Raw genomic sequence first — 26231 nt, forward strand, 5'->3', positions numbered from 1 at the left:
TGGAGGAGGGGAGGAAGGAGGAGAGGTGGGAGGAAGGACAGGGGGAGAGGGAGGAAGGAGGTGGGAGAAAGGGAGGAGAACAAAAGAGTCAGCAAGTTGAAGGCAATGATGGAAGGAATGGACAAGATAGAATAGAACTCTACGATGTAGGGCAGTTAGGGCTCTCCACTTACTGGTCCCTGGTCTGATATCGGACATGTCAATCAGAGGGCCGGTGTTCTGGATGAGGGCGGGGTGATGCACAGACACGCCCGTACAGAAGCTCTGTGGATTCACATTCTGGCTGAACTCTGTGTCCGTCACTGGGATGGTGGCTTTGTCTTCACCTAGCAGAGGGGTTGACAGAAGCAACAATTATTCACGACTGATGAGTCATACTCATTCATGAACACACATTTGCATTATAGCGCAGGCCGAAAAGAGTAATAACATCTGTATCAGGTAGGCACTCATCAAAACACAGCAACACACACAGACATATACACACACACACAGACATATACACACACGGCACCGACCGATCTGCTTGATGCCTTCCTTGTCCTCGATGAGCAGCTGGACTCTGGGGATATCGATGTGGAGTCGGGGGCCCTGGGGGGGCCCTTTCACAGGGGTGTCAAAGCTCCGGTTATTCTTACTGCTCCAGGGACACAAGGCACACACACACACACACACACACACACAGAGCGTAAATCCCCTTTTTCAGAAATAGGATTTATCTTTCCATCTTTTAAGACATTTACTGTATGGAGAAGTAAGGTAACCAATGTTTTCTACAATGTTAATTTCAGTGTGTTGTATGAATGTTTCCCTTGGGGGTATGAACTGTAAACAGAGGAACAGCAGAGATAAGCTATATTACCTGATCAGCATCTCAGCCAGGCTTTTGGCATCTTGAGGGAACGTAAAGAAAGAGCAGGGCTTCAGTTATATGGAGCACAATTTAGTCAGATCTTCCTTACGCTCTCTCCAAAATGTCCTCTCCTCCCGCTCACTCTCTCTCTCTCTCTCTCTCTCGCTCTCTCACCCCTCAGTCTCTTCTCCACACCTCTCCTTCATTCTCTCACCCCTCTCTTCTCTTTCGCTCCCTCCCTTACTCAACCTCATAGCTCTACTCCACACCTCTCTCTTCCTCCCCCTCCACCCCCCCTCCCCCGTTCCCTCCCTCACCTCTCAGTCGCTTCAGTCTCTTCTCTTTCGCGCCCCTCTCCCCCCGTTCCCTCCCTCACCTCTCAGTCGCTTCAGTCTCTTCTCTTTCGCGCCCCTCTCCCCCCGTTCCCTCCCTCACCTCTCAGTCGCTTCAGTCTCTTCTCTTTTGCGCCCCTCTCCCCCCGTTCCCTCCCTCACCTCTCAGTCGCTTCAGTCTTTTCTCTTTCGCGCCCCTCTCCCCCCGTTCCCTCCCTTACCTCTCAGTCTCTTCAGTCTCTTCTCTTCTCTTCCCCCCCTCCCCCGTTCCCTCCCTCACCTCTCAGTCGCTTCAGTCTTTTCTCTTTCGCGCCCCTCTCCCCCCGTTCCCTCACTTACCTCTCAGTCTCTTCAGTCTCTTCTCTTCTCTTCCCCCCCTCCCCCGTTCCCTCCCTCACCTCTCAGTCGCTTCAGTCTCTTCTCTTTCGCGCCCCTCTCCCCCCGTTCCCTCCCTTACCTCTCAGTCTCTTCAGTCTCTTCTCTTCTTTCCCCCCCCTCCCCCGTTCCCTCCCTCACCTCTCAGTCTCTTCAGTCTCTTCTCTTCCTCACCGCCCCCGTTCCCTCCCTCACCTCTGTCTCTTCAGTCTCTTCTCTTCCTCACCGCCCCCGTTCCCTCCCTCACCTCTCAGTCGCTTCAGTCTCTTCTCTTTCGCGCCCCTCTCCCCCCGTTCCCTCCCTCACCTCTCAGTCGCTTCAGTCTCTTCTCTTTCGCGCCCCTCTCCCCCCGTTCCCTCCCTCACCTCTCAGTCGCTTCAGTCTCTTCTCTTTCGCGCCCCTCTCCCCCCGTTCCCTCCCTTACCTCTCAGTCTCTTCAGTCTCTTCTCTTCTCCTCCCTCCCTCCCCCGTTCCCTCCCTCACCTCTCAGTCTCTTCTTTTCCCCCCCTCCCCTGTTCCCTCCCTCACCTCTCAGTCTCTACAGTCTCTTCTCTTCCTCACCCCCCCCCCGTTCCCTCCCTCACCTCTGTCTCTTCTCCCCCCCCCCAGTTCCCTCCCTCACCTCTCAGTCTCTTCAGTCTCTTCTCTTCCTCACCCCCCCCGTTCCCTCCCTCACCTCTGTCTCTTCCCCCCCCCCCCCCAGTTCCCTCCCTCACCTCTCAGTCTCTTCAGTCTCTTCTCTTCCTCACCCCCCCCCCGTTCCCTCCCTCACCTCTGTCTCTTCTCCCCCCCCCCAGTTCCCTCCCTCACCTCTCAGTCTCTTCAGTCTCTTCTCTTTGCGTTTCTTGCGGATGATGAAGAGCAGGGCGACGACCAGAGTGACCAGGATGACGGGGCAGCCGATGGAGAAGAGCTTCTTAACGTCGTCGCCCTCCGGCCGCGCTGACTTGATGGGAGGGATGGTACCTGCTTAGAAAATATAACAGGTTACATGACAAGGTTATATGACATTATATCAGGTTTTAAATACAGTACCAGTCAAAAGTTTGGACACACCTACTCATTTAAAATAAATAAAAATTTAAAACTATTTTCTACATTGTAGAATAATAGTGAAGACATCAAAACTGTGAAATAATACATAGAATCATGTAGTAACCAAAAGTGTGAAACAAATCAAAATATATTTTATATTTGAGATTCTTCAAAGTAGATGACAGCTTTGCACACTCTTGGCATTCTCCGACTCAGAATCCGCAACACCAACCACTGGACCACACAGGCCAGAGAAATTAAAGCAGCTTGTACTCACTGCCATCGTAGTCCAGCGTGGCGAACTGAGAGCTCTGGTTCCCGCAGCCGGCACTGTTACACGCCTTCATCTTCAGCTCGTACCAGGTGGCCTCGCGGAGCTCAGCCAGGAACACGTCGGCCGTGGCGTTGGTGCGCACGTTCTGCCACGCCCAGTTCCCCTTAGGTCTGAACTCCAGCAGCACGGCCGTGATGGGGCAGCCACCGCTCGCCCAGCCCTGCAGGTTGAGCCGGGCGTGGGTAGAGTTGACGTGGGTGAACACCGGCTGTTCCTTATTGAACTGGGGCTCTGGAAGAGGCGGGGCAGGAAGGTGTTAGTTCTCACTTAACAGTTTTTAACAATGTCTTGAAATATTGTGATATGAGGGTGGGATTGAATTCTATGAATATACCTGTCTCCCTCATTATCCCTCTCGCAGCCGTAACCATCACCCCTCTCGCAGCCGTAACCATCACCCCTCTCGCAGCCGTAACTGTCACCCCTCTCACAGCCATAACCGTCACCCCTCTCACAGCCGTAACCGTCACCCCTCTCACAGCCGTAACCATCACCCCTCTCACAGCAGTAACCATCACCCCTCTCACAGCCGTAACCATCACCCCTCTCACAGCAGTAACCATCACCCCTCTCACAGCCATAACCGTCACCCCTCTCACAGCCGTAACCGTCACCCCTCTCACAGCCGTAACCATCACCCCTCTCACAGCCGTAACCGTCACCCCTCTCACAGCTGTAACCATCACCCCTCTCACAGCCATAACCGTCACCCCTCTCGCAGCCGTAACTGTCACCCCTCTCACAGCCATAACCGTCACCCCTCTCGCAGCCGTAACCGTCACCCCTCTCACAGCCGTAACCATCACCCCTCTCACAGCCATAACCGTCACCCCTCTCACAGCCATAACCGTCACCCCTCTCACAGCCGTAACCGTCACCCCTCTCACAGCCGTAACCATCACCCCTCTCACAGCCATAACCGTCACCCCTCTCGCAGCCGTAACCGTCACCCCTCTCACAGCTGTAACCGTCACCCCTCTCACAGCCGTAACCGTCACCCCTCTCACAGCCATAACCGTCACCCCTCTCACAGCCATAACCGTCACCCCTCTCACAGCCGTAACCGTCACCCCTCTCACAGCTGTAACCGTCACCCCTCTCACAGCCGTAACCGTCACCCCTCTCACAGCCATAACCGTCACCCCTCTCACAGCCGTAACTGTCACCCCTCTCACAGCCATAACCGTCACCCCTCTCGCAGCCGTAACCATCACCCCTCTCACAGCCGTAACCGTCACCCCTCTCACAGCCGTAACCGTCACCCCTCTCGCAGCCGTAACCGTCACCCCTCTCACAGCTATAACCGTCACCCCTCTCACAGCCGTAACCGTCACCCCTCTCACAGCCGTAACCGTCACCCCTCTCGCAGCTGTAACCGTCACCCCTCTCACAGCCGTAACCGTCACCCCTCTCACAGCTGTAACCATCACTCCTCTCACAGCCGTAACCGTCACCCCTCTCACAGCCGTAACCGTCACCCCTCTCGCAGCTGTAACCGTCACCACTCTCACAGCCGTAACCGTCACCCCTCTCGCAGCCGTAACCGTCACCCCTCTCACAGCCGTAACCGTCACCCCTCTCACAGCCGTAACCGTCACTCCTCTCACAGCCCTAACCGTCACCCCTCTCACAGCCGTAACCGTCACCCCTCTCACAGCCGTAACCGTCACCCCTCTCACAGCAGTAACCATCACCCCTCTCGCAGCCGTAACCGTCACCCCTCTCACAGCCGTAACCGTCACCCCTCTCACAGCTATAACCGTCACCCCTCTCACAGCCGTAACCATCACTCCTCTCACAGCAGTAACAATCACCCCTCTCACAGCCGTAACAATCACCCCTCTCACAGCCCTAACCGTCACCCCTCTCACAGCCGTAACTGTCACCCCTCTCACAGCCGTAACAATCACCCCTCTCACAGCCGTAACCGTCACCCCTCTCACAGCCGTAACCGTCACTCCTCTCACAGCCGTAACCGTCACCCCTCTCACAGCCCTAACCGTCACCCCTCTCACAGCCGTAACCGTCACTCCTCTCACAGCCGTAACAATCACCCCTCTCACAGCCCTAACCGTCACCCCTCTCACAGCCGTAACCGTCACTCCTCTCACAGCCGTAACCGTCACTCCTCTCACAGCCCTAACCGTCACCCCTCTCACAGCCGTAACCGTCACCCCTCTCACAGCCGTAACCGTCACCCCTCTCACAGCAGTAACCATCACCCCTCTCGCAGCCGTAACCGTCACCCCTCTCACAGCCGTAACCGTCACCCCTCTCACAGCTATAACCGTCACCCCTCTCACAGCCGTAACCATCACTCCTCTCACAGCAGTAACAATCACCCCTCTCACAGCCCTAACCGTCACCCCTCTCACAGCCCTAACCGTCACCCCTCTCACAGCCGTAACTGTCACCCCTCTCACAGCCGTAACAATCACCCCTCTCACAGCCCTAACCGTCACCCCTCTCACAGCCGTAACCGTCACTCCTCTCGCAGCCGTAACCGTCACCCCTCTCACAGCTGTAACTGTCACCCCTCTCACAGCCGTAACCGTCACCCCTCTCACAGCCCTAACCGTCACCCCTCTCACAGCCGTAACTGTCACCCCTCTCACAGCCGTAACAATCACCCCTCTCACAGCCCTAACCGTCACCCCTCTCACAGCCGTAACCATCACCCCTCTCACAGCCGTAACCGTCACCCCTCTCACAGCCGTAACCGTCACCCCTCTCACAGCCGTAACCATCACCCCTCTCACAGCCGTAACCGTCACCCCTCTCACAGCCGTAACCGTCACTCCTCTCAGAGCCCTAACCGTCACCCCTCTCACAGCCGTAACAATCACCCCTCTCACAGCCGTAACCGTCACTCCTCTCACAGCCGTAACCGTCACCCCTCTCACAGCCGTAACCGTCACTCCTCTCACAGCCATAACCGTCACCCCTCTCACAGCCGTAACCGTCACAGCTGTAACCATCACCCCTCTCACAGCCGTAACCATCACTCCTCTCACAGCCGTAACCATCACTCCTGTCACAGCTACTTTAGCTCCTCCCTCTCTGCCCCTCCTCGCCTCTCCTGTCGACTAAACCCTCCCATGTCCCTGTATCCCCCCTCTCCCCCTCCCCCTCACCTCGTCCGTGGGTCTTAGCCTCGATGATTTCACTGATGCGTCCCGCTCCCACGCTGTTCTTGGCGGCCAGTTTGACCTTGTACCAGGTGCCACAGCGCAGGTTGTCCAGCTTGAAGGACCTCTCACTGGAACTGATGAACACATCCCTCCACCCCTCCATGTTGTCCACCGAGTACTGCAGCACGAAACCTGGGGAACACACACACACACACCCACCATGATAAGTGCACATTTTTCTTATTTTCAGATGTTTGTTTTTTTTCAACCTTCAGATAAAATAGAGGACATTTGAAAAAAAAAAAAACACGTTACATGTAAACACTTGAACACTTAAAACACTCCAGGTACCCAAATATTTTTGCAATACTCAGCTGGTTCATTCAGCCAGGTTCAGATTTCATTGTGTCAGTACCGCTAGATAACACCAGAGGGGGATGGCGAGTCATACATCTCTTCCACTACCAAAGGAGAAAGCTGCATTCATGACTGTTCTATGCCGCCATTACTTTCCCAGAAGCCCCCAGCTGGGTTTGGGAGGGCGCTGACCGGGCATATATGCAAATGAGAACACAATATGGCATCTGCAGTCATAATCAGCTGCCTTGGATTTATAGTCTGTTTATAACTCTCTTTCTCTCAAGCTCTGTCCTCTTCTCTTATGCTCTCTCTCCCTCCATCTCTGTCCGTCTTTCTTTCTCTCTGGCAGATGGCACAATAAAGGGTGGCATGCCAGATGGATTGACCTGTGTAGAAAGCTTACTGGCTTTTTAGTGTGCTTTTAGAGGTATTACTACTCTCCCAGACAAACAGTGGATAACGCCAACCAGTCTCCCTCTCCCTACCACCGAATGCCTTCGACATCCACGTCTTCAGCGCCCAGGGGAACTGGGGAGTCTGTGTCAATCACATGGCACAGGGTGGCAGGATTAGTCGTAGACTCCGATGACCATGGTAGCTACTGTCAGTCCCACGGGCCACCTTATGGCCAGAGAGACACACCAGACATAGGCAGACGGACATCCGGCGGGAACAGACAACCTTACAGGCAGAGATACACTAATACACACACACAGGCGGAGTTGAAAAGGTGTGCATACTGGGCTCTATTTTTTTGGGGGGGGGCTGCTGTCAAGCCAATGCAATTGTCATAACGCACGCTCGTTTGCAATTTCGACCTGTTCAATCCGGCGTTCTATTTTCAAACCTAAGTGCTAGGATTGGTAATTTACCAGAGCTCACTGAACAAATATGCACACCGCAAATTGCACACACAGTGAACACACACACAGACACACACACACCGCAAGGTAGTCAAGATAGTCAATGAGACAGCTCCCCTAACTGGGAACCAAAACAGAGTGGAACCCACGTCAATAAACAGATAGCATGGTACACAAGCGAACAACGCTTGCTTGCGCTGAGGTGGGCTACCGTTTCTCTCTCCCTCGTTACTGTAGCCCATGCTATGGGCCAGGAGGATCAAATTCGGCGGCCCCAGACGATTTGGAGTTGGACGGCAATGCAAAGACCATCAATAACCTACAGAACACGAGACAAACGCACGCGCTCTATTAAGCCACTGAGGGGCCAAGCCCTTGGCACACCTACAGCTCGTTTATTCATCCAAACCCAGCCCTTTCGCTCCAACGCCAGCTATTGCGCTCGTAATAACGGCTGTGAGAATTACAAGAGTTTCACTGACACCCCTGGACCTAAAGCGCTAGTGTCAGCAGTTAGGTTTTCCATTGCATTAGGTTTGTTAAAATAGAGCCCACGGAACTAATACGCACACTGACAATTGCACACACACACAGCACGGTAGTCAGATAATCAACGAGACAGCTCCTTAACTAGGAACCAAAACAGTGGACCACCAGTCAATAAACAGAGAGCATGGTACGCAAACCAACAAAGAGACAGAACGGAGAGATGGACACAGGGCAAGGAGAGAGAGAGAGAGAGAGAGAGAGAGAGAGACTGGGACGGGGACGGGGCACAGGGACTGATTGGTAGATATAGGGATGGAAAGGAAAGAGAAAGCGCAGAGGCGTTGGGCGAATCGCAGGAGGGAGGAGTGAGCTACGTTTATGTAAATGCTCACGCACAGCGAGACTGGTCAATACCTCTGATGGAGGATCCTCCGTTGTCCCCGGGGATCCAGGCCAGGGTGATAGAGGTGGGGGAGGTGGTGGAGACAGTCAGACGGGGCTGGTCCGGAGGAACTACGGGGGGGGGGGGGGGCAGACACACATGGTCAGCGCACTACATCACAACTGGTTGACCCATAAAAAGGAGGGGGATTCCAGTGCAATGAGGCTCACCTTGCACCAGCAGGTTGACAATGATGGTGTCAAAGCCCAGCGTGTTGGTGGCCGTGCACGTGTAGTACCCAGAATCCTCAGCCTTCACCAAGCGCAGGACCAGCGTGCCATTGGCCATGATGAGCCTCTGACCGTCCAGAGTCACCGGGATGGCAGTGTCCTCACTGAGAGAGAGAGAGTGAGACAGAGAGAGAGACAGAGAGAGAGACAGAGAGAGAGACAGAGAGAGAGACAGAGAGAGAGACAGAGAGAGAGAGAGAGGAGAGAGAGAAGGAGAGAAGGAGAGCGGTAGAGAGAGTGCGAGCAAGAGGTAGAGAGAGAGAGTGCGAGAAAGAGAGAGGTAGAGAGAGAGAGAGCAAGGGAACGCTGACGTAAACACAGATTTAACACTGGTCCAGTGGATGGTGGAGTTGGGGTTCCAGACATGGAGGGAGGTACTCACGGTGGGGGGGGGGGGGGACTGACAGAGAGGAGGGGCTGAGGAGGTTAGGGTCTCACCTGTCTTTAGTCCATTTGATGGTGGGGGTGGGTTCGCCCACTGAGCTGCAGGGTAGCCTCACCTCCTTCATCCAGGGAGTGGTCACTGTACCTCCGAACGATAGGATCTTAGCTGGGGCTGAGGAAGGGAAGTGACACCACTTGAGAAAGAGTTGCGTTGAGAGGTAATCGGTCTGTTTTTCAAATTTACTCAACAGTAATGCTAATTCTTCATTTCATGCATTTTCATTTAATCCAACAAGGCATACACTGTACAGTTTGAGGGAACAGGATCCCACACATTTCAGTGACAAAGGAAAGACTATATAAAAGACGGAGCATATCTAAATGAATGAATATGACTGATGGATCCTCCAGCAATGGCCTGTTTTCATTCACAAGGAAGCTTTTTGTGTTTGCATGTCTCATGTACGCACACGTCTCTCTCTCCCTCACTGTGTTTTGCACTCTTGACATCTTAATGCTCGTGCCCCTGTGCTCTTGTGCCGTGGCTGAATGCAGTATTGAGTGGGCCAGCCTGGAGCATACAGCCTTTTACTACTGCTGCTTATCAGCTGACACAGAGAGACACCGTCACACACACACACACACAAGAGAAAGAGACTGGCTCTGTCACAGGAAGGGAGAAAAAAGGAGTGTACGTACCGAGAGTGCACTCTCTTACTCATTCGCTCTCCCTCTCTTTAATCCAAAGGCTATTGATTCAACTGCCCTCTTCATTTTCTCAGCCCAGTCTGCCCCTCTACTGCTCTGTGTTTTCACCAGGTCTGCCCCGTCATATCCCTCCCTCCCTCCCTCCCTCCCTCCCTCCCTCCCTCCCTCCCTCCCTCCCTCCCTCCCTCAGGGCAGGCCAGCTCATCTGACCAGTGCCCTGTAGGTCTTCATATCCTCATTAAGAACACCGGCCTCTGTCAAACAACCTGCTCTCTATCAAATCAGGAGAGGATGGACTGGAGTTATAGAAAAAGGAGAGTGGAAAAAGTGGGAGAGAAGGGGGAGAGAGAGAGAGATAGAGAAGAGAGGGAGAGAATGAGAAAGGAGAGAAAGAGAGAAAAAAGTAATTGAGGAACGAGAGAAATCGTGAAGAGAGAGAGATAACAGAAAGGGAAGAGGAGTAGGGACAAATCTGTGACGGAGAGATTGACGGAGGGGAATTTAAAAAGCCAACCCTGTGACCCCTTAACGCCATCCCCCCTTCCCCCTGTGGAGGGCTCACCCTTCCCAGCAGGCTCCACAGTGACCTTGTCACTGATGTTCCCCCGTCCGGCGGTGGTGACGGCGGCGGCCCAGATGAGGTACTGCTGTCCGCGGTTCAGGTGGGTGACCCGGTAGAACAGCAGCTCGGGGTTGGCCTCGTACTCACTGGGGGCCTGGGGGGAGAAAACATCACACTGTCCACTCCGGTGCTGATCTAGAATCTGTTTTACCTTTAAGACCACAATGAACACGATGATATGGACAGATCCTAGATCAGCACTCCTACTCTGAGATGGGTTCCAGACGCTATAAAGACAGTGGTGGAAAAGAGCAGAAGCTCAGAGCTGCGCAATCAGGACAAGACAGCTACTACTACTGATTGACGCAGAGAGCTTCAGGTTGCCTTTGAAAAGGAGCACAGACAACGTGCTTCCCGGAACTTTCTCTCTGTTACATTACCTTTCTGCAGTCAAAACGATAGAGTGTGTATGAGTGTAAAGTTGATGGGGAGGAGGGATGGGAGAACATGGGTGAGGGGAGAGAGCATGGGGAGCACACGGGGGGGGGGGGGGGGGAGAAAGAGAAAGAAAGAGAGCGAGAGAGGGTCGAGGAAGTGAGGAGGAGACCGCAGGGAGTGCAGACGGTTAGATGAGAGCGAGGGAGGGAGACAGCGGAGGACAGAACAATCAGTCAGCCAGAGATATCATTAACAATCAGACGGTCTAATGAGGGCTATCTACTGCAGGCAGCAGCAGAGGAGAGCACAAGGACTCTCTCTCACACACACACACACACACACACATACAGCGGCTGATACACACAAACACACACACACACACACAGCGGCTGATACACACAAACATGCATTACACACACACACACACAGCGGCTGATACACACAAACATGCATTACACACACACACACACATACTGTGGAATATATGACCTGGGGATGGATGCCAGGGCTCTGTGTAATTGCGGTGTGTTTAAGCCAGCCGTGTGTCTGCTGTCTAGACACATCCTCATCATTGTCCATACATACACACACCCACACCCATTCACCACACCCATCAAACACCCCCCAGGTGCCCCAGCACCCAGGAAGTGCCCCCCCCCCTTCCCCTCCCACCAAGTGAGTCTGTGGTCCTCCAGCTACTCAACCTGTCACTGTGCTGCTCATCTCTACTCAGACCAGAGAGAGAGAGAGGAGCATAATCTCCATATTCATACAGTATCACTATCAAACTGTTGTTGTGCAGAAAGGTTTATTCTGGGCACATTTATTCACGTGTTCATGTTGTTTTTCCACCGTTTCTCGACTGAACGCAGTCCTGTAGGGATCTACTGGGGTGGCTGGGTTCATCACAGCTTTCTTCTCTTCCCTCGGTTCCCCCTCTTTCTCTTTCTCTCCCCCCACGCTGTCACCCCTGCCTCCCTTCTCGCTCCTTCTACTGTGTACTCTCTCGTACCTCTCTTTCCTTATCTTCCTGGAGGATGGATGGATGGATGGATGGTGGGAGGGGAGGAGTGTCAGAGTGTGTAACGGATATTAAAATATCCCTCCGGCGTGGAGATAGCGCTAATCCGGGGAGCGATAGAGGGAGATAATGAAAAGAGGAACAAAAGTACTCCCCGCGCAGCGCATCTGACCCACCCTCCCCTCGTCCCTCTCTCCAGTCGCACTCATTTACATAGTAATCATCCCTCACTCTGCGTGGGGGCCCGGAGAGAGAGAGAGTGAGAGAAGAGGAGTAGAGGGAGCATGTGTATGTCTGGATGGAGTATATTCATTTGGCGTAAAGGTACACATAATATCTGTGTGTGTTCGGTTCTGTGTGTGTGTGTGTGTGTGTGTGTGTCTGTGTGAATTTGCTGGACGAGGTGTTTTATGCAGGTATTTCAGAACTTGCTGTATAGCTGGAAAAGTGTGTGTGTGTGTGTGTGAGAGAGAGAGAGTGAGAGTGAGTGAGTGAGACAGAGTGAGTGAGACAGAGTGAGAGAGAGAGTGTGTGTGTCTTTGCTGTCAGCTTGTTTCCTGCACTCGTTGATGAACAGATGAGGTTGTCCTGGCAACGTGATGAGACGCAGATATGCAAATGAAGCAGAAGGGTGAAGTTACACGCACACACACTGCGGTATGAGGACAGCTTATTTCACACTCATCCTGCTGATACTGCAGCATCAGACCACATGCATGCACACACACACACACACACGAAAATACTTGTAGACAAACAAACACATTCAGAGGAGAGTGTATTATAATTTGTGTCAAGAGACCCTCCAAGTGAGCAAGATGGACAAAACCCCCATTCAACCCCTCTCCCAACTCACTGGTTGGCCTGATCCGGGGCTGGAGCAGTAGATGGTGTACTTGCGGATGATTCCATTGGGCTTGTGCGGGGGTAGCCAGGAAACCACCACACTGCTGGTGGAGGAGGGCACAGCTTTGATGCCAGCCGGGGGGCCAGGGTCTGAGTGACAGAGAGAGAAGGAGGAGAGAAAGACCGTTACAGAGAGGAAAGGACACGAGAAGAGACAAAGGACTGATGTCAACTGGGCATCAACATAAAGAGCAATCCTGTAACCGCTTGCTCCTTCAAGGTGTGACGTGGAATATTCAGCTTGTTGTAAAACACTCAATTTGTCAGGGCATGGACTCTACAAGGGGGCGAAAGTGTGCTTCCCACAGTTGTCTCAAGTTGGCTGGACCATTCTTGACACACATGGGGAACTGTTGAGAGTGAAAAACCCAGCAGCGTTGCAGTTCTTGACACACTTAAACCGGTGCGCTGGCACCTACTACCATACCCCGTTCAAAAGCCACTTCAATCATTTGTCTTGCCCATTCACCCTCTGAATGGCACACACGCACACACACAATCCATGTCTCCGTTGTCTCAAGGCTTAAAACCGGTCTGTTTAACCGGTCTCCTCCCCTTCTTCTATACTGATTGGAAGTGGATTTAACAAGTGACATCAATAAGTGATCATGTCTTTCACCTGATCAATCTGTCATGGAAAGAGAAGGCCTTAGGGAAGTTTTAGAGTTAGCAGGCTTTTTGCAGCTTTGCTAGTCTCAGCCTGTAATTTTAAGAGGCTCACAAGACTAACAGAGTCTCACAAGACTAACAGAGGCTCACAAGACTAACAGAGGCTCACAAGACTAACAGAGGAGAAGAGAGAGAGAGAGAGAGAGACAGACAGACAGACAGACAGAGAGAGAGACAGAGAGAGACAGAGAGAGACAGAGAAAGAGAGAGAGACAGAGAAACAGAGAGAGAAAGACAGAGAAACAGAGAGAGAAAGACAGAAGCAGAGAGAGAGAGACAGAGAGAGAGAGGCGTTTGCACAATTCTACTCCAATCACTACTCCATATGCTGGAGACAGACCTAGGGGCAGAGCTAGGGAGAGCGAGACGAATGAAAAGAGGGAGAAGAGAGAGAATTATCTTGGACGTATGTGAAGAGGGTGCCCCTGGACACACTGTCAACCCACATCAGACGTAGAGGAACACTCAGCTAGCCAACACACACACAAACACACACACACACAAAGCCAGTCTGAAGAACATATACACAGAGAGAATACAGAGGGTAAGAGAAAGACAGAGAACAGAGAGAGAGAGAGAGAGAGGAATAGAAGAAAGACCTCCGCTGAAATAAGACTTCTGAGAATCTCTCCTATCCTCCGTCCCTCCTTCCCTCTGTTTCCAAACCCTAGCCCCCACCCCTGCCTTGCCCCAGGGAGGAGAGGATGTAATCCACAACCCACCAGTGTAAGCACAAAATTAATTATCTCTAAGCCACAAATAATTAATCTCTCTCCTTGTGCTGGGTGCTGAGCTGGACACACACATGTAGATGCAGATGTACACACACACACACACACACACACACACACACACACACACACACATACACACACACACACACACACACACACACACACACCCCTTATGCCCTCCAAACACACACCCTTTGGCTTCTTAGTTCTCATTAGTACTAGTAATAGCACATCACAGCACAAATAGGCATTAATCAGCAACCTCAGCTTCCTAAACCTGACATCAGCCCCGTCATCCATCCATCCCCCTCACACCCCACAAACTAACCCCAGCCCAGCCCCCTGTCATCCATCCATCCCCTTCACACCCCTCAAACTAACCCCAGCCCCCTGCCAGCCATCCACCCCCTCACACCCCACAAACTAACCCCAGCCCCCTGCCATCCATCCACCCCCTCACACCCCACAAACTAACCCCAGCCCAGCGTCTTGTCATCCATCCATCCATCCTGCCCCACACCCCACAAACTAACCCCAGCCCCCTGCCATCCATCCATCCACCCCCTCACACCCCACAAACTAACCCCAGCCCAGCGTCTTGTCATCCATCCATCCATCCACCCCCTCACACCCCACAAACTAACCCCAGCCCCCTGCCATCCATCCACCCCCTCACCCCCCACAGACTAACCCCAGCCCAGCGTCTTGTCATCCATCCATCCTGCCCTTCACACTGACCCCAGCCCCCTGCCATCCATCCATCCATCCATCCATCCCCCTCACACTAACCCCGGGATCCCACACCTTATCTAGCATTAGGCCACGCCCTCAAAACATGTGTGTATTTTGTGTGTGCATGCATTCCTCTGTATATGTTTGTGTATGTGGGGGGGCGTGTGTGTGTGTGAATGTGCATGTGCGCGCACTCACGGTCCTCGCGGGTCTGGATGTACAGCACATTGCTCCTGACCCCATCCCCAGCCTGGGTGTAGGCCAGCACCTGCACACTGTAGTTAGTGAACTTCTCCAGCCCTCTCAGCTCCACCTGCTCATGGGTTGTCGTGATGTTCTGCATCTCTCCCCACTCTGACAGACACAGAGGGAGCGGGATGGAGAGAGACGGAGGGACAGAGGGTAGCAGAGTGAAGAGAGTGTGCAGAGTTAGACAGAAGGACAAGGGGAAGAGGGGAAGAAGAGAGGACGAGCAGGGGAAGGAGTTGGAAAACAGGGAAAGGATATGATCAGTCCTCAGGATGAGTTTCCAAAAACAGAAAACCACAAAAAGCACACCAACACATGCACAAAGAGACAGACAAGATAACTGGACACAGTATCGCTGCATGAGGAGTAGCTTTGAGGAGGTTCCGGTTTGTAGTATGATCAGCTAGTTTAGGGGTCTGTCGGCATTTGCTTAGAACATGTGTAGTAAGAGCAGCAGGCTGGTGGTTGGGGTTGATTTCAAGGATTCACAAAATACATGTTTTATTTCGCCAGAAAAAATGTTTTCAAGGAAGACCAGCAAATAAGGTCTGGTACATAAACCAGGTTAGGTAGCAGTCAGAGGTCAGGGCTGAGGGTTGAAAGGTTAAAGTTCAAACTGAGGTTGACTCAGGGTGGAGGGGCCAGAGGTCAGATGCGTAGAAGTGATAGTTACTCTTCCCGTGGCCCTGTGCCCGTGCCTGCGGGTAAATCGGGCCCCCACAGCACCCACCTCCGTCGGGGAAGAGGGACCAGAAGACCACCCGGTAGCCCTTCAGCACGCCGTGCAGCGTCAGACGCGGGGGCTCCGCCCAGGTGATCACTGCCTCGTCGGATGTCACCGAGATGGCCCGCACGGTCTGGGGCGGCTGGCTGGGCACTGGAGAAAGGGAAGGAGGGAAGGGGGGAGAGATTATGATCAGGACCCATCAACATACCACATGTTGAACACAACAGTTAGGGACCATTTCCTATACACCAAGTAGTAAAACCTACACATGTAAAAACACAACCCAAAGCCTAGATTAGCCTAAATATCTAAACATCAGATGAGTGATGACTCTAAATCAATTAAAGACACATCTGTCCTCTCTGATGTGAAGACATTGGCATCAAAAAGGTTCCTCTGTCTCACTTCTCCCAGGTGCCCCTTCTATCTATCAGCTGCCCTTGGCTCGCTGACCAATGGGCTTTCACTGGCTGAATAACACCACTATTGAGGATGAACAGATCTGGACTTGTGAGAGAAAGAAGAGGAATGATGATTGGATGGAGGCGGACTGAATGGAAAGAGAGAGAGAGAGAAAGAGAGAGAGAGAAAGAGAGAGAGAGAGAGAGAGCGAGAGAGAGAAAGAGAGAGCGAGAGAGAGAGGGAGAGAGAGCGAGAGAGAGAAAGAGAGAGAGAGAAAGAGAGAGAGAGAGAGAGAGAGAGCGAGAGAAAGAGAGAGAGAGAGAGAGAGAGAGCGAGAAATGAAAGCGGTGGAGTTGGCTTGCAATGATAGGGAAGCCACAGCTGGTGTGGCGAAAGAGGGAGTTGTGGAGGACGAAATGGGGGAGGAAGGGAGAGAGGGAGGGAGAGGGGAGAAGAGAAATGAGGGGCTTGTGTTATTAGGTCTGAGGGTCCTTCTCTGCTCACAACCCCCAGTGGACGTTAACGTTACAGGCCTGACACAATCATAACCTGCTCCTTACCACTCGCAACGATCCAGACCTGACACCATCACAACCTACTACTATCAATTCACCCTGAATACAACACAAAGGAGGAGGGAGGAGCGAGGGAAGGGCGGAGGAATCACGAGAGACAGAGAGGTGAGAGAAAAGGTAGGAAAAAAAGAAGAACCAGGAAAACATCAAAACAGGCAAGAAGGGAGGGAAGTATGGAGAGACTAGAGTGAAAGTGTTGGGGGGGAGATGTGAGGCAGCTTGTGAGGGAGTAGAGGCAGAGAGACAAATGAAAGGTGTTTTTTTTTGGAGCGAGAGAGAGAGAGAGAGGGGAGGAGGAGAGGAGGAGAGGGAACGCAGGCATAGGAGGAGAGGAAGAGGAAAAAGATGAAAAGAGGGAGCAGGGAGACAATGCGTTCAGCTGTGGATAATTACGGCAGGAAGCAAACAGAAAGAGAGAGACAAGCTAATTAGAATTATTTTTAGTATGCTTGTTGTTATCACTATTATCATAATGGCCATCAATATCACTGTCACCACGGAGACAGCCACTGGGAAGAGCAATGCTCTGGACCAATAGGGCTTCAGCCAACTGTGTGTGTGTGTGTGTGTATTCTTGTGCGTGTGTATTCATAGAGTGTGTTTTCATATTTCATAGCAAGAGAAAAACATCAAGAGAGGGAGGAGGAATACACAGGAGAGTGTTGCAGAGACACCCCGGTAGAGATCACCCAGACAGAGAGAGAGAGAGACAGAGACAGAGACAGAGACAGAGGGAGAGGGAGAGGGAGAGAGAGAGAGAGAGAGAGAAAAGGAATACACAGGAGAGTCTTGGAGAGACACCCCGGTAGATATCACCCAGACAGAGCTGGAGACAGAAAGAGAGAGAGAGACAGAAAGAGAGAGAGAGAGACAGAGAGAGAGGAGGAATACACAGGAGAGTGTTGGAGAGACACCCTGCTAGGGATCATCCAGACACAGAGACCAAAGAGACCTCAATTGCTATAAAATATAGAGTACTGCACACACTACAGTTACTTAGGTTTCAAAATAAGCTCAACTGGACACCTTGATGCAGTGAATGAGCTGAGAGAGAAAGCATGCAGGGCATGCCATTCAAAAACAAATTCAAATTTTAATAGGTATTTAAATTTGAATTTAAACTAATTGAATGTGTCATTGAACCAATTGCACTTTATGGCAGCGAGGTGTGGGGTCAACTTGCAAAACAAGATTTTACCAAATGGGACCAACACCCCATTGAAACCTTGCATGCAGAGTTCTGTAAGATTCTCCTACATGTCCAGAGGAAAACTATAAACAATGCATGCAGGGCAGAATTAGGTCAATATCCACTAATAATAAAAACTCAAAAATTGTAGTTTTGGAAACATCTAAAATACAGTGACCCCCTGTCATATCATTACAAAGAAAATAGTCCCCTCATCCAGCTGGTCCTGGGGCTGAGTTCACAAACCTCTTCTACTAACACACTGAAGCCCTCAGGACCAGAACATCCAATCAATCAGAATAAACCAAATTACAACACAGTCAAAACAAAACTACATTGCTTATTGGGAAACACAAGCACAAAGCAAAATGCAGTGCTATCTGGCCCTAAATCGACAGTACACTGTGGCTAAATATTTGACCATGGTTACTGATCAAAACCTTAGAAAAACCTTGACAAGTACAGGCTCAGTGAGCACAGCCTTGCCATTGAGAAGGGTAGACAGATGAAAGCCTGGCTCCCTGTAGAGGAAAGGCTGTGCAACCACTGCACAACATCAGAACCTGAGACGGAGCTGCATTTCCTGACTAAATGTAAAAAATATAAAACAATTAGAGAGTGTCATTTCCCCAAATTTGAAACCCTTATTCAAAGACCTCTCTGATGAGAATAGAATACCCGTCCTGTTGGGGGAGGACGCAGAGAGCTGTGGGTTGGCAGCGCACTACATTGAAGACCTCTCTGATGAGGATAGGCTACCCGTCCTGTTGGGGGAGGACGCAGAGAGCTGTGGGTTGGCAGCGCACTACATTGAAGACCTCTCTGATGAGGATAGGCTACCCGTCCTGTTGGGGGAGGACGCAGAGAGCTGTGGGTTGGCAGCGCACTACATTGAAGACCTCTCTGATGAGAATATGCTACCCGTCCTGTTGGGGGAGGACGCAGAGAGCTGTGGGTTGGCAGCGCACTACATTGAAGACCTCTCTGATGAGGATAGGCTACCCGTCCTGTTGGGGGAGGACGCAGAGAGCTGTGGGTTGGCAGCGCACTACATTGAAGACCTCTCTGATGAGGATAGGCTACCCGTCCTGTTGGGGGAGGACGCAGAGAGCTGTGGGTTGGCAGCGCACTACATTGAAGACCTCTCTGATGAGAATATGCTACCCGTCCTGTTGGGGGAGGACGCAGAGAGCTGTGGGTTGGCAGCGCACTACATTGAAGACCTCTCTGATGAGAATATGCTACCCGTCCTGTTGGGGGAGGACGCAGAGAGCTGTGGGTTGGCAGCGCACTACATTGAAGACCTCTCTGATGAGAATATGCTACCCGTCCTGTTGGGGGAGGACGCAGAGAGCTGTGGGTTGGCAGCGCACTACATTGAAGACCTCTCTGATGAGAATATGCTACCCGTCCTGTTGGGGGAGGACGCAGAGAGCTGTGGGTTGGCAGCGCACTACATTGAAGACCTCTCTGATGAGAATATGCTACCCGTCCTGTTGGGGGAGGACGCAGAGAGCTGTGGGTTGGCAGCGCACTACATTGAAGACCTCTCTGATGAGGATAGGCTACCCGTCCTGTTGGGGGAGGACGCAGAGAGCTGTGGGTTGGCAGCGCACTACATTGCTGCCTGCCATAAGTTGAGGGACAATGTCTGACAGACCAATCAACCTGCACATGTCCTCTACTGAATGCTTATTGTTCAATGTATGGTTATTTTGACCCTTGGCCATTGTTGTTACGGTTGTTCCAGTGACAATTTTGATTCTTCTTATTTTAATATTATAAATATCCAAAGTCATCTTTGGCAATATGTACATTGTTAAGTCATGCCAATAAAGCAAATTAATTTTTTTTGAGTGAGTGAGTGAGAGAGAAATACACAGGAGAGTGTTGGAGAGATCACCCAGACACTGAGAGAGAGGGATGGGGGGAGAGAGAGAGAAAAATACACAGGAGAGTGTTGGAGAGACCCCCCGCTGGAGATCACCCAGACACTGAGAGAGAGGGATGGGGAGAGAGAGAAATACACAGGAGAGTGTTGGAGAGATCACCCAGACACTGAGAGAGAGGGATGGGGAGAGAGAGAAATACACAGGAGAGTGTTGGAGAGATCACCCAGACACTGAGAGAGAGGGATGGGGAGAGAGAGAAATACACAGGAGAGTGTTGGAGAGATCACCCAGACACTGAGAGAGAGGGATGGGGAGAGAGAGAAATACACAGGAGAGTGTTGGAGAGATCACCGAGACACTGAGAGAGAGGGATGGGGAGAGAGAGAAATACACAGGAGAGTGTTGGAGAGATCACCGAGACACTGAGAGAGAGGGATGGGGAGAGAGAGAAATACACAAGAGAGTGTTGGAGAGATCACCCAGACACTGAGAGAGAGGAATGGGGGGAGAGAGAGAGAAATACACAGGAGAGTGTTGGAGAGATCACCCAGACACTGAGAGAGTGGGATGGGGAGAGAGAGAAATACTCAGGAGAGTGTTGGAGAGATCACCGAGACACTGAGAGAGAGGGATGGGGAGAGAGAGAAATAGACAGGAGAGTGTTGGAGAGATCACCCAGACACTGAGAGAGAGGAATGGGGGGAGAGAGAGAAAAATACACAGGAGAGTGTTGGAGAGATCACCCAGACACTGAGAGAGAGGGGGATGGGGGGAGAGAGAGAGAAATACACAGGAGAGTGTTGGAGAGATGCCCCGCTAGAGATCACCCCAGACACTGAGAGAAAGGGATGGGAAGAGAGAGAAATACACAGGAGAGTGTTGGAGAGATCACCCTGACACAGAGAGAGGGATGGGGGGGAGAGAGAAATATACAGGAGAGTGTTGGAGAGATCACCCTGACACAGAGAGAGGGATGGGGGGAGAGAGAAATATACAGGAGAGTGTTGGAGAGATCACCCAGACACTGAGAGAGAGGGATGGGGGAGAGAGAGAGAAATACACAGGAGAGTGTTGGAGAGATCACCCAGACACTGAGAGAGAGGGATGGGGGGAGAGAGAGGGGGAAATACACAGGAGAGTGTTGGAGAGATCACCCAGACACAGAGAGAGGTATGGGGGGAGAGACAGCAGGCAAACAAGTATTTCCTGTGACTGTTCCACAAACCCAACTGTTTTCCTGGCCCACCACTTCACCAAGGACTTGAACAGCCTCTATGCCCAGGTCCACCTATACAAGGCAGCAGTGCCCACCACTCCACCCTGAACTTGAACAGCCTCTATGACCAGGTCCACCTACAGTATACAAGGCAGCAGTGCCCACCTTCGCACGGACTCTACATCGCGCTCAAACGCAGCCCCAACACTTCACACAGGAGCAACAGATCAATAGACACCCCGCCCAGACCAGCGAGACACTGTCACAAACCTGCGGGACCCCCCCTCCCGGACCTACACATAGAGGACCCATGCCGAGGGGACCTACATCCAGACCACATCACCACCAGCCACATCCCCCCCCCCCCCCCCAAGTCAACCATTCCCACACCCCATTTAGGCCCCCTCAGATTAGACCTATGCCCCTCCTGTCAACCCCATTCCCACAAAGAGGGCCTCACCATGGAAGTCACACATACGCCCAGGCCGTGAGCGGACAAACAGGCCCAACCCAAACTCTTACACTAACCCAAGCCAATGGCATGTACCAGATGTTCAGCAGGCTCTGCTCACACTTACTGGCCTGAAGCCAAACAACATTGGTCACTTTATGGAAGCCTTCACTATCTCATCCTGGAATATCCGAGGCCTGAGGTCATCTGCCTTTGGCCTAAAGAGCAGGAACCTAGACTTCATCAAAGAAATCGGAAATACAGACACATTGTCATCCTACAAGAAACATGGCATAGAGGAGACAGACCCACTGGTTGCCCTCTTGGTTAGAGAGAGCTGGCAGTCAAACCCACCAAATTACCAGGTGTGAAACAGGGAAGAGACTCAGGGGGTATGCTAATTTGGTATAGAGCAGACCTAACTCACTCCATTAAATTAATCAAAACAGGAACATTTTACATTTGGCTAGAAATTCAAACGGAAATGATCTTAACAGAGAAAAATGTCCTCCTGTGTGCTACCTATATCCCCCCCCACTAGAAACCCCATACTTTAATGAAGACAGCTTCTCCATCCTGAAGGGGGAAATCAATCATTTCCAGGCCCAGGGACATGTACTCGTCTGTGGTGACCTAAATGCCAGAACCGGACAAGAACCTGACACCCTCAGCACACAGGGGGACAAACACCTGCCTGGAGGTGACAGTATTCCCTCCCCAATATGCCCCCCCCCCCCTAGGCACAACTATGACAACATAACCAACAAAAATGAGTCACAACTCCTACTGCTCTGCCACACACTGGGTGTGTACATAGTCAATGGTAGGCTTCGAGGGGACTCCTATGGTAGGTACACCTATAGCTATCTCTTGGCAGAATTACTGTAGACTACTTTTTTTCACTGACCTCAACACAGTCTCTCAGAGTGTTCACTCAGCCCACTGACAGAGCAAAATTCACAGCCTACTTGAACAGAGCAATACTCAATCATGAAGCATCAAAGCCAAAGGAACTGAATAATATTAAGAAATGCTATAGATGGAAGGAATACAGTGTGGAAACCTACCAAAAAAACAATTAGGTAACAACAAATTCAATCCCTTTTAGATAACTTCCTGGACAAAACGTTCCACTGTAATAGTGAAGGTGTAAACCTGGCAGTAGAACATCTTCACAGTATATTTGACCTCTCAGCTTCCTTATCAAATCTAAAAATCTCAAATAGAAAACCGAAGAAAATGAACAACAATGACAAATGTTTTGATGAAGAATGCAAAAATCTAAGAAAGAAATTGAGAAACCTGTCCAACCAAAAACAGAGACCCGGAAAACCTGAGTCTACGCCTTTACTATGGTGAATCATGAAAACGATACAGAAATACACTACGGAAAAAGGAACAGCACGTCAGACATCAGCTCAATGTAATTGAAGAATCAATAGACTCTAACCACTTCTGGGAAAATTGGAAAACACTAAACAAACCAACACAAATAATTATATATCCAAAATGGAAATGTATGGGTAAACCACTTCTCCAATATTCTGGAAGGAGAGTTTACAGTCTAACCAGACACCTAGGTGCTTATAGTTGTCCACATATTCTAGGTCGGAACCATCCAGGGCGGTGATGCTAGTTGGGCGGGCGCGTGCGGGCCGCGAACGGTTGAAAAGCATGCATTTAGTTTTACTGGCGTTTAAGAGCAGTTGGAGGCCACGGAAGGAGTGTTGTATGGCAGTGAAGCTCGTTCGGAGGTTAGTTAGCAGTGTCCAAGCCAGGGCCAGAAGTATACAGAATGGTGTCGTCTGCGTAGAGGTGGATCAGGGAATCGCCCGCAGCAAGAGTGAGATCATTGATATATACAGAGAAAAGAGTCGGCCCGAGAATTGAACCCTGTGGTACCCCCATGGAGACTGCCAGAGGTCCGGACAACATGCCCTCCGATTTGACACACTGAACTCTGTCTGCAAAGTAGTTGGTGAATCAGGCGAGGCAGTCATTAGAAAAACCAAGGTTATTGAGTCTGCCAATAAGAATACGGTGATTGACAGAGTCGCAAGCTTTGGCCAGGTCGATGAAGACGGCTGCACAGTACTGTCTTTTATCGATGGCGGTTATGATATCGTTTAGTACCTTGAGAATGGCTGAGGTGCACCCGTGACCTGCTCGGAAACCGGATTGCACAGCGGAGAAGGTACGGTGGGATTCGAAATGGCCAGTGATCTGTTTATTATCTTTGATTTCGAAGACTTTAGATAGGCAGGGTTGGATTGATCTAGGTCTCTAGCAGTTCGGGTCTAGGGCATCACCCCCTTTGAAGAGGGGGATGACCGCGGCAGCTTTCAAATCTTTAGGGATCTCGGACGATACGAAAGAGAGGTTGAACAGGCTGGCAATAGGGATTGCAGTTTTAGAAAGAGAGGGTCCAGATTGTCTATCCCAGCTGATTTGTAGGGGTCCAGGTTTTGCAGCTCTTTCAGAAGATCTGCTGTCTGGATTTGGGTGAAGGAGATGCTGGGGAGGCTTGGGCGAGTAGCTGCGGGGGGGGGGGGGGGGGAGCTGTTGGCCGGGGTTGGAGTAGCCAGGAGGAAGGCATGGCCAGCCGTTGAGAAATGCTTATTGAAATGTATCAGTGGTGACCGTGTTAGCTAGCCTCAGTGCAGTGGGCAGCTGGGAGGAGGTGCTCTTATTCTCCATGGACTTTACAGTGTCCCAAAACTTATTGTAGTTCGAGCTACAGGATGTGAATTTCTGTTCGAAAAAGCTAGCCTTTGACTGCATGTAATGGTAAAGGCATCCTCGACTGATTGGATGAGGTCAATATCCTTCCAGGATACCCGGGCCAGGTCGATTAGAAAGGCCTGCTTGCAGAAGTGTTTTAGGGAGCGTTTGACAGTGATGAGGGGTGGCCGTTTGACAGGACCCATGGCGTATACAGGCAATGAGGCAGTGATCGCTGAGATCCTGATTGAAAACAGCGGAGGTGTATTTGGAGGGCAAGTTGGTCAGGATAATCTCTATGAGGGTGCCCATGTTTACTGATTTAGGGTTGTACCTGGTGGGTTCCTTGATGATTTGTGTGAGATTGAGGGCATCTAGCTTAGATTGTAGGACTGCCGAGGTGTTAAGCATATCCCAGTTTAGGTCACCTAACAGAACGAACTCTGGAGCTAAATCGGGGGTGATCAATTCACAAATGGTGTCCAGGGCACAGCTGGCAGCGGAGGGGGGTCGATAGAAGGCGGCAACAGTGAGAGACTTATTCTGGACAGGTTAATTTTTTTAATTAGAAGTTCAAACTGTTTGGGTATAGACAGAACTTTGCAGGCTAACTCCTCCCCCTTTGGCAGTTCTATCTTGACGGAAAATGTTGTAGTTTGGTATGGAAATCTCAGAATTGTTGGTGGCCTTCCTAAGCCAGGATTCAGACACGGCAAGGACATCAGGGTTGGCGGAGTGTGCTAAAGCATTGAGTAAAATAAACTTAGGGAGGAGGCTTGTGATGTTGACATGCATGAAACTGGGTTTACCTCCACATCACCCGAGGAACAGAGGAGTAGGATGAGGGTAAGGCTAAAGGCTATCAAAACTGGTCGCCTTGAGCGTTGGGGACAAAGAATAAAAGGAGCAGATTTCTGGGTGTGGTAGAATAGACATCTCTACATTAGGGCTCCTGCTAAGAAAACACATTAGAACATCAATCAAGGATTGTGTGTGTGTGTGTGTGTGTGTGTGCGTATGTCTTGTGTGTGTGTATGCGTACATGTGTGTGTGTGTGTGTGTGTTCCATGCCCCCTACCATCTTCCAGTGTGGTAGCGTTGATCTCAGAGCTGGAGGGGCCTGTGCCAGCCCTGTTGAAGGCCTGGACCACCACTCCATATTGGGCAAACTTCTTCAGGTTGTCCAGGGTGTACACCTCACTGTCCCCTGTAGCCTTCATCTCAACGATACTGTACTGGCCGTTACTGCCCGGCCCGTTCTCACGGTAACCAATCTGGTAACCCCGGATCACCCCGTTCTGAAGCTCCTTCCTAGGGGCCTAGAGGGAGAAGAGAGGGATGAGAGAATGAAAGAGGATAAAAAATTGACATTGATAGAGTTCTGTGGCGTGAACAGATATGTGATTCTAGGTTTTAATTTCAGACTGGGCCTCGACCTGTAAAGAGCATCTCATGTCATATTGCTATGATGTTTGTAATAGTCTTGAATCTATAGGTGGTTTACCTTCCAGGTGACGCGGATGCTCTGTGAGGTCATAGGCTGGAGGAAAACCTCCATAGGAGGACCATCGGGCTCTGGCGGGAGGAAAAGAGAGATTGACTGCACTGAAACGGATTGACTAAGGTCATCTCGTCGATATCTGTTTGTGCGTATTTGTGTGTGTGCTTGTAACAGTGCAGACACCTTGACTTTTTCCACATTTTGTTAGCTTCTTCCATCTCCACAGAGGATTTCAATAGCTCTGTCAGAGTGACCATCAGGTTCTTGGTCACCTCCCTGACCAAGGCCCTTTTCCCCCGATTGCTCAGTTTGGCTGGGTGGCTTAGCTCTAGGAAGAGTCTTGGTGGTTCCAAACTTCTTCCATTTAAGATTGAGGCCACTGTGTTTTTGGGGACCTTCAATGATGCAGACATTGTTTGGTACCCTTCCCCAGATCTGTGCCTCAACACAATCCTGTTTCGGAGCTCTACAGACAATTCCTTCGACCTCATGGCTGGGTTTTTGCTCTCACCGGTGTGTGCATTTCCAAATCAAGTTGTAGAAGCATCACAAGGATGATCAATGGAAACTCAATGGAAACAGGAAGCACCTGAGCTCAATTTCGTGTCTCATAGCAAAGGGTCTGAATACTTATGTAAATGAAGTATTTAAAAAAAAAAAAAAAAAAAAATGGCAAAATTATCTAAAAACCTGTTTTCACTTTGTCCTTA

The 26231-nt window shown here is 51.0% G+C and overlaps 1 protein-coding gene across 5 annotated transcripts in view; it reads right to left on the reverse strand.

Moving 5' to 3' along the window:
• Window positions 1–26231, reverse strand: part of LOC110507059 (cell adhesion molecule DSCAML1) — a 156840-nt gene that overhangs the window by 5773 nt on the left and 124836 nt on the right. For 2 of the 5 annotated variants that reach the window (XM_036964922.2, XM_090224320.1), the window contains 15 exons: window positions 25525–25595; window positions 25099–25339; window positions 15578–15724; window positions 14797–14952; window positions 12414–12553; window positions 10099–10252; window positions 8883–9000; window positions 8385–8548; window positions 8187–8285; window positions 6064–6252; window positions 2873–3160; window positions 2371–2529; window positions 863–893; window positions 519–640; window positions 174–326 (listed from right to left, as the gene is read on the reverse strand). In XM_036964922.2, coding sequence (XP_036820817.2) covers window positions 174–326; window positions 519–640; window positions 863–893; window positions 2371–2529; window positions 2873–3160; window positions 6064–6252; window positions 8187–8285; window positions 8385–8548; window positions 8883–9000; window positions 10099–10252; window positions 12414–12553; window positions 14797–14952; window positions 15578–15724; window positions 25099–25339; window positions 25525–25595 — 2232 coding nt within the window. The remainder of the gene's footprint in view (window positions 1–173; window positions 327–518; window positions 641–862; window positions 894–2370; window positions 2530–2872; window positions 3161–6063; window positions 6253–8186; window positions 8286–8384; window positions 8549–8882; window positions 9001–10098; window positions 10253–12413; window positions 12554–14796; window positions 14953–15577; window positions 15725–25098; window positions 25340–25524; window positions 25596–26231) is intronic. The other 3 variants (XM_036964925.2, XM_036964924.2, XM_036964923.2) reach the window with 3 other exon arrangements.

The sequence above is a fragment of the Oncorhynchus mykiss genome, chromosome 27 (assembly GCF_057628025.1).
Source record: "Oncorhynchus mykiss isolate SJ-2025 chromosome 27, ASM5762802v1, whole genome shotgun sequence".
Taxonomy (NCBI): Eukaryota; Metazoa; Chordata; class Actinopteri; order Salmoniformes; family Salmonidae; genus Oncorhynchus; species Oncorhynchus mykiss.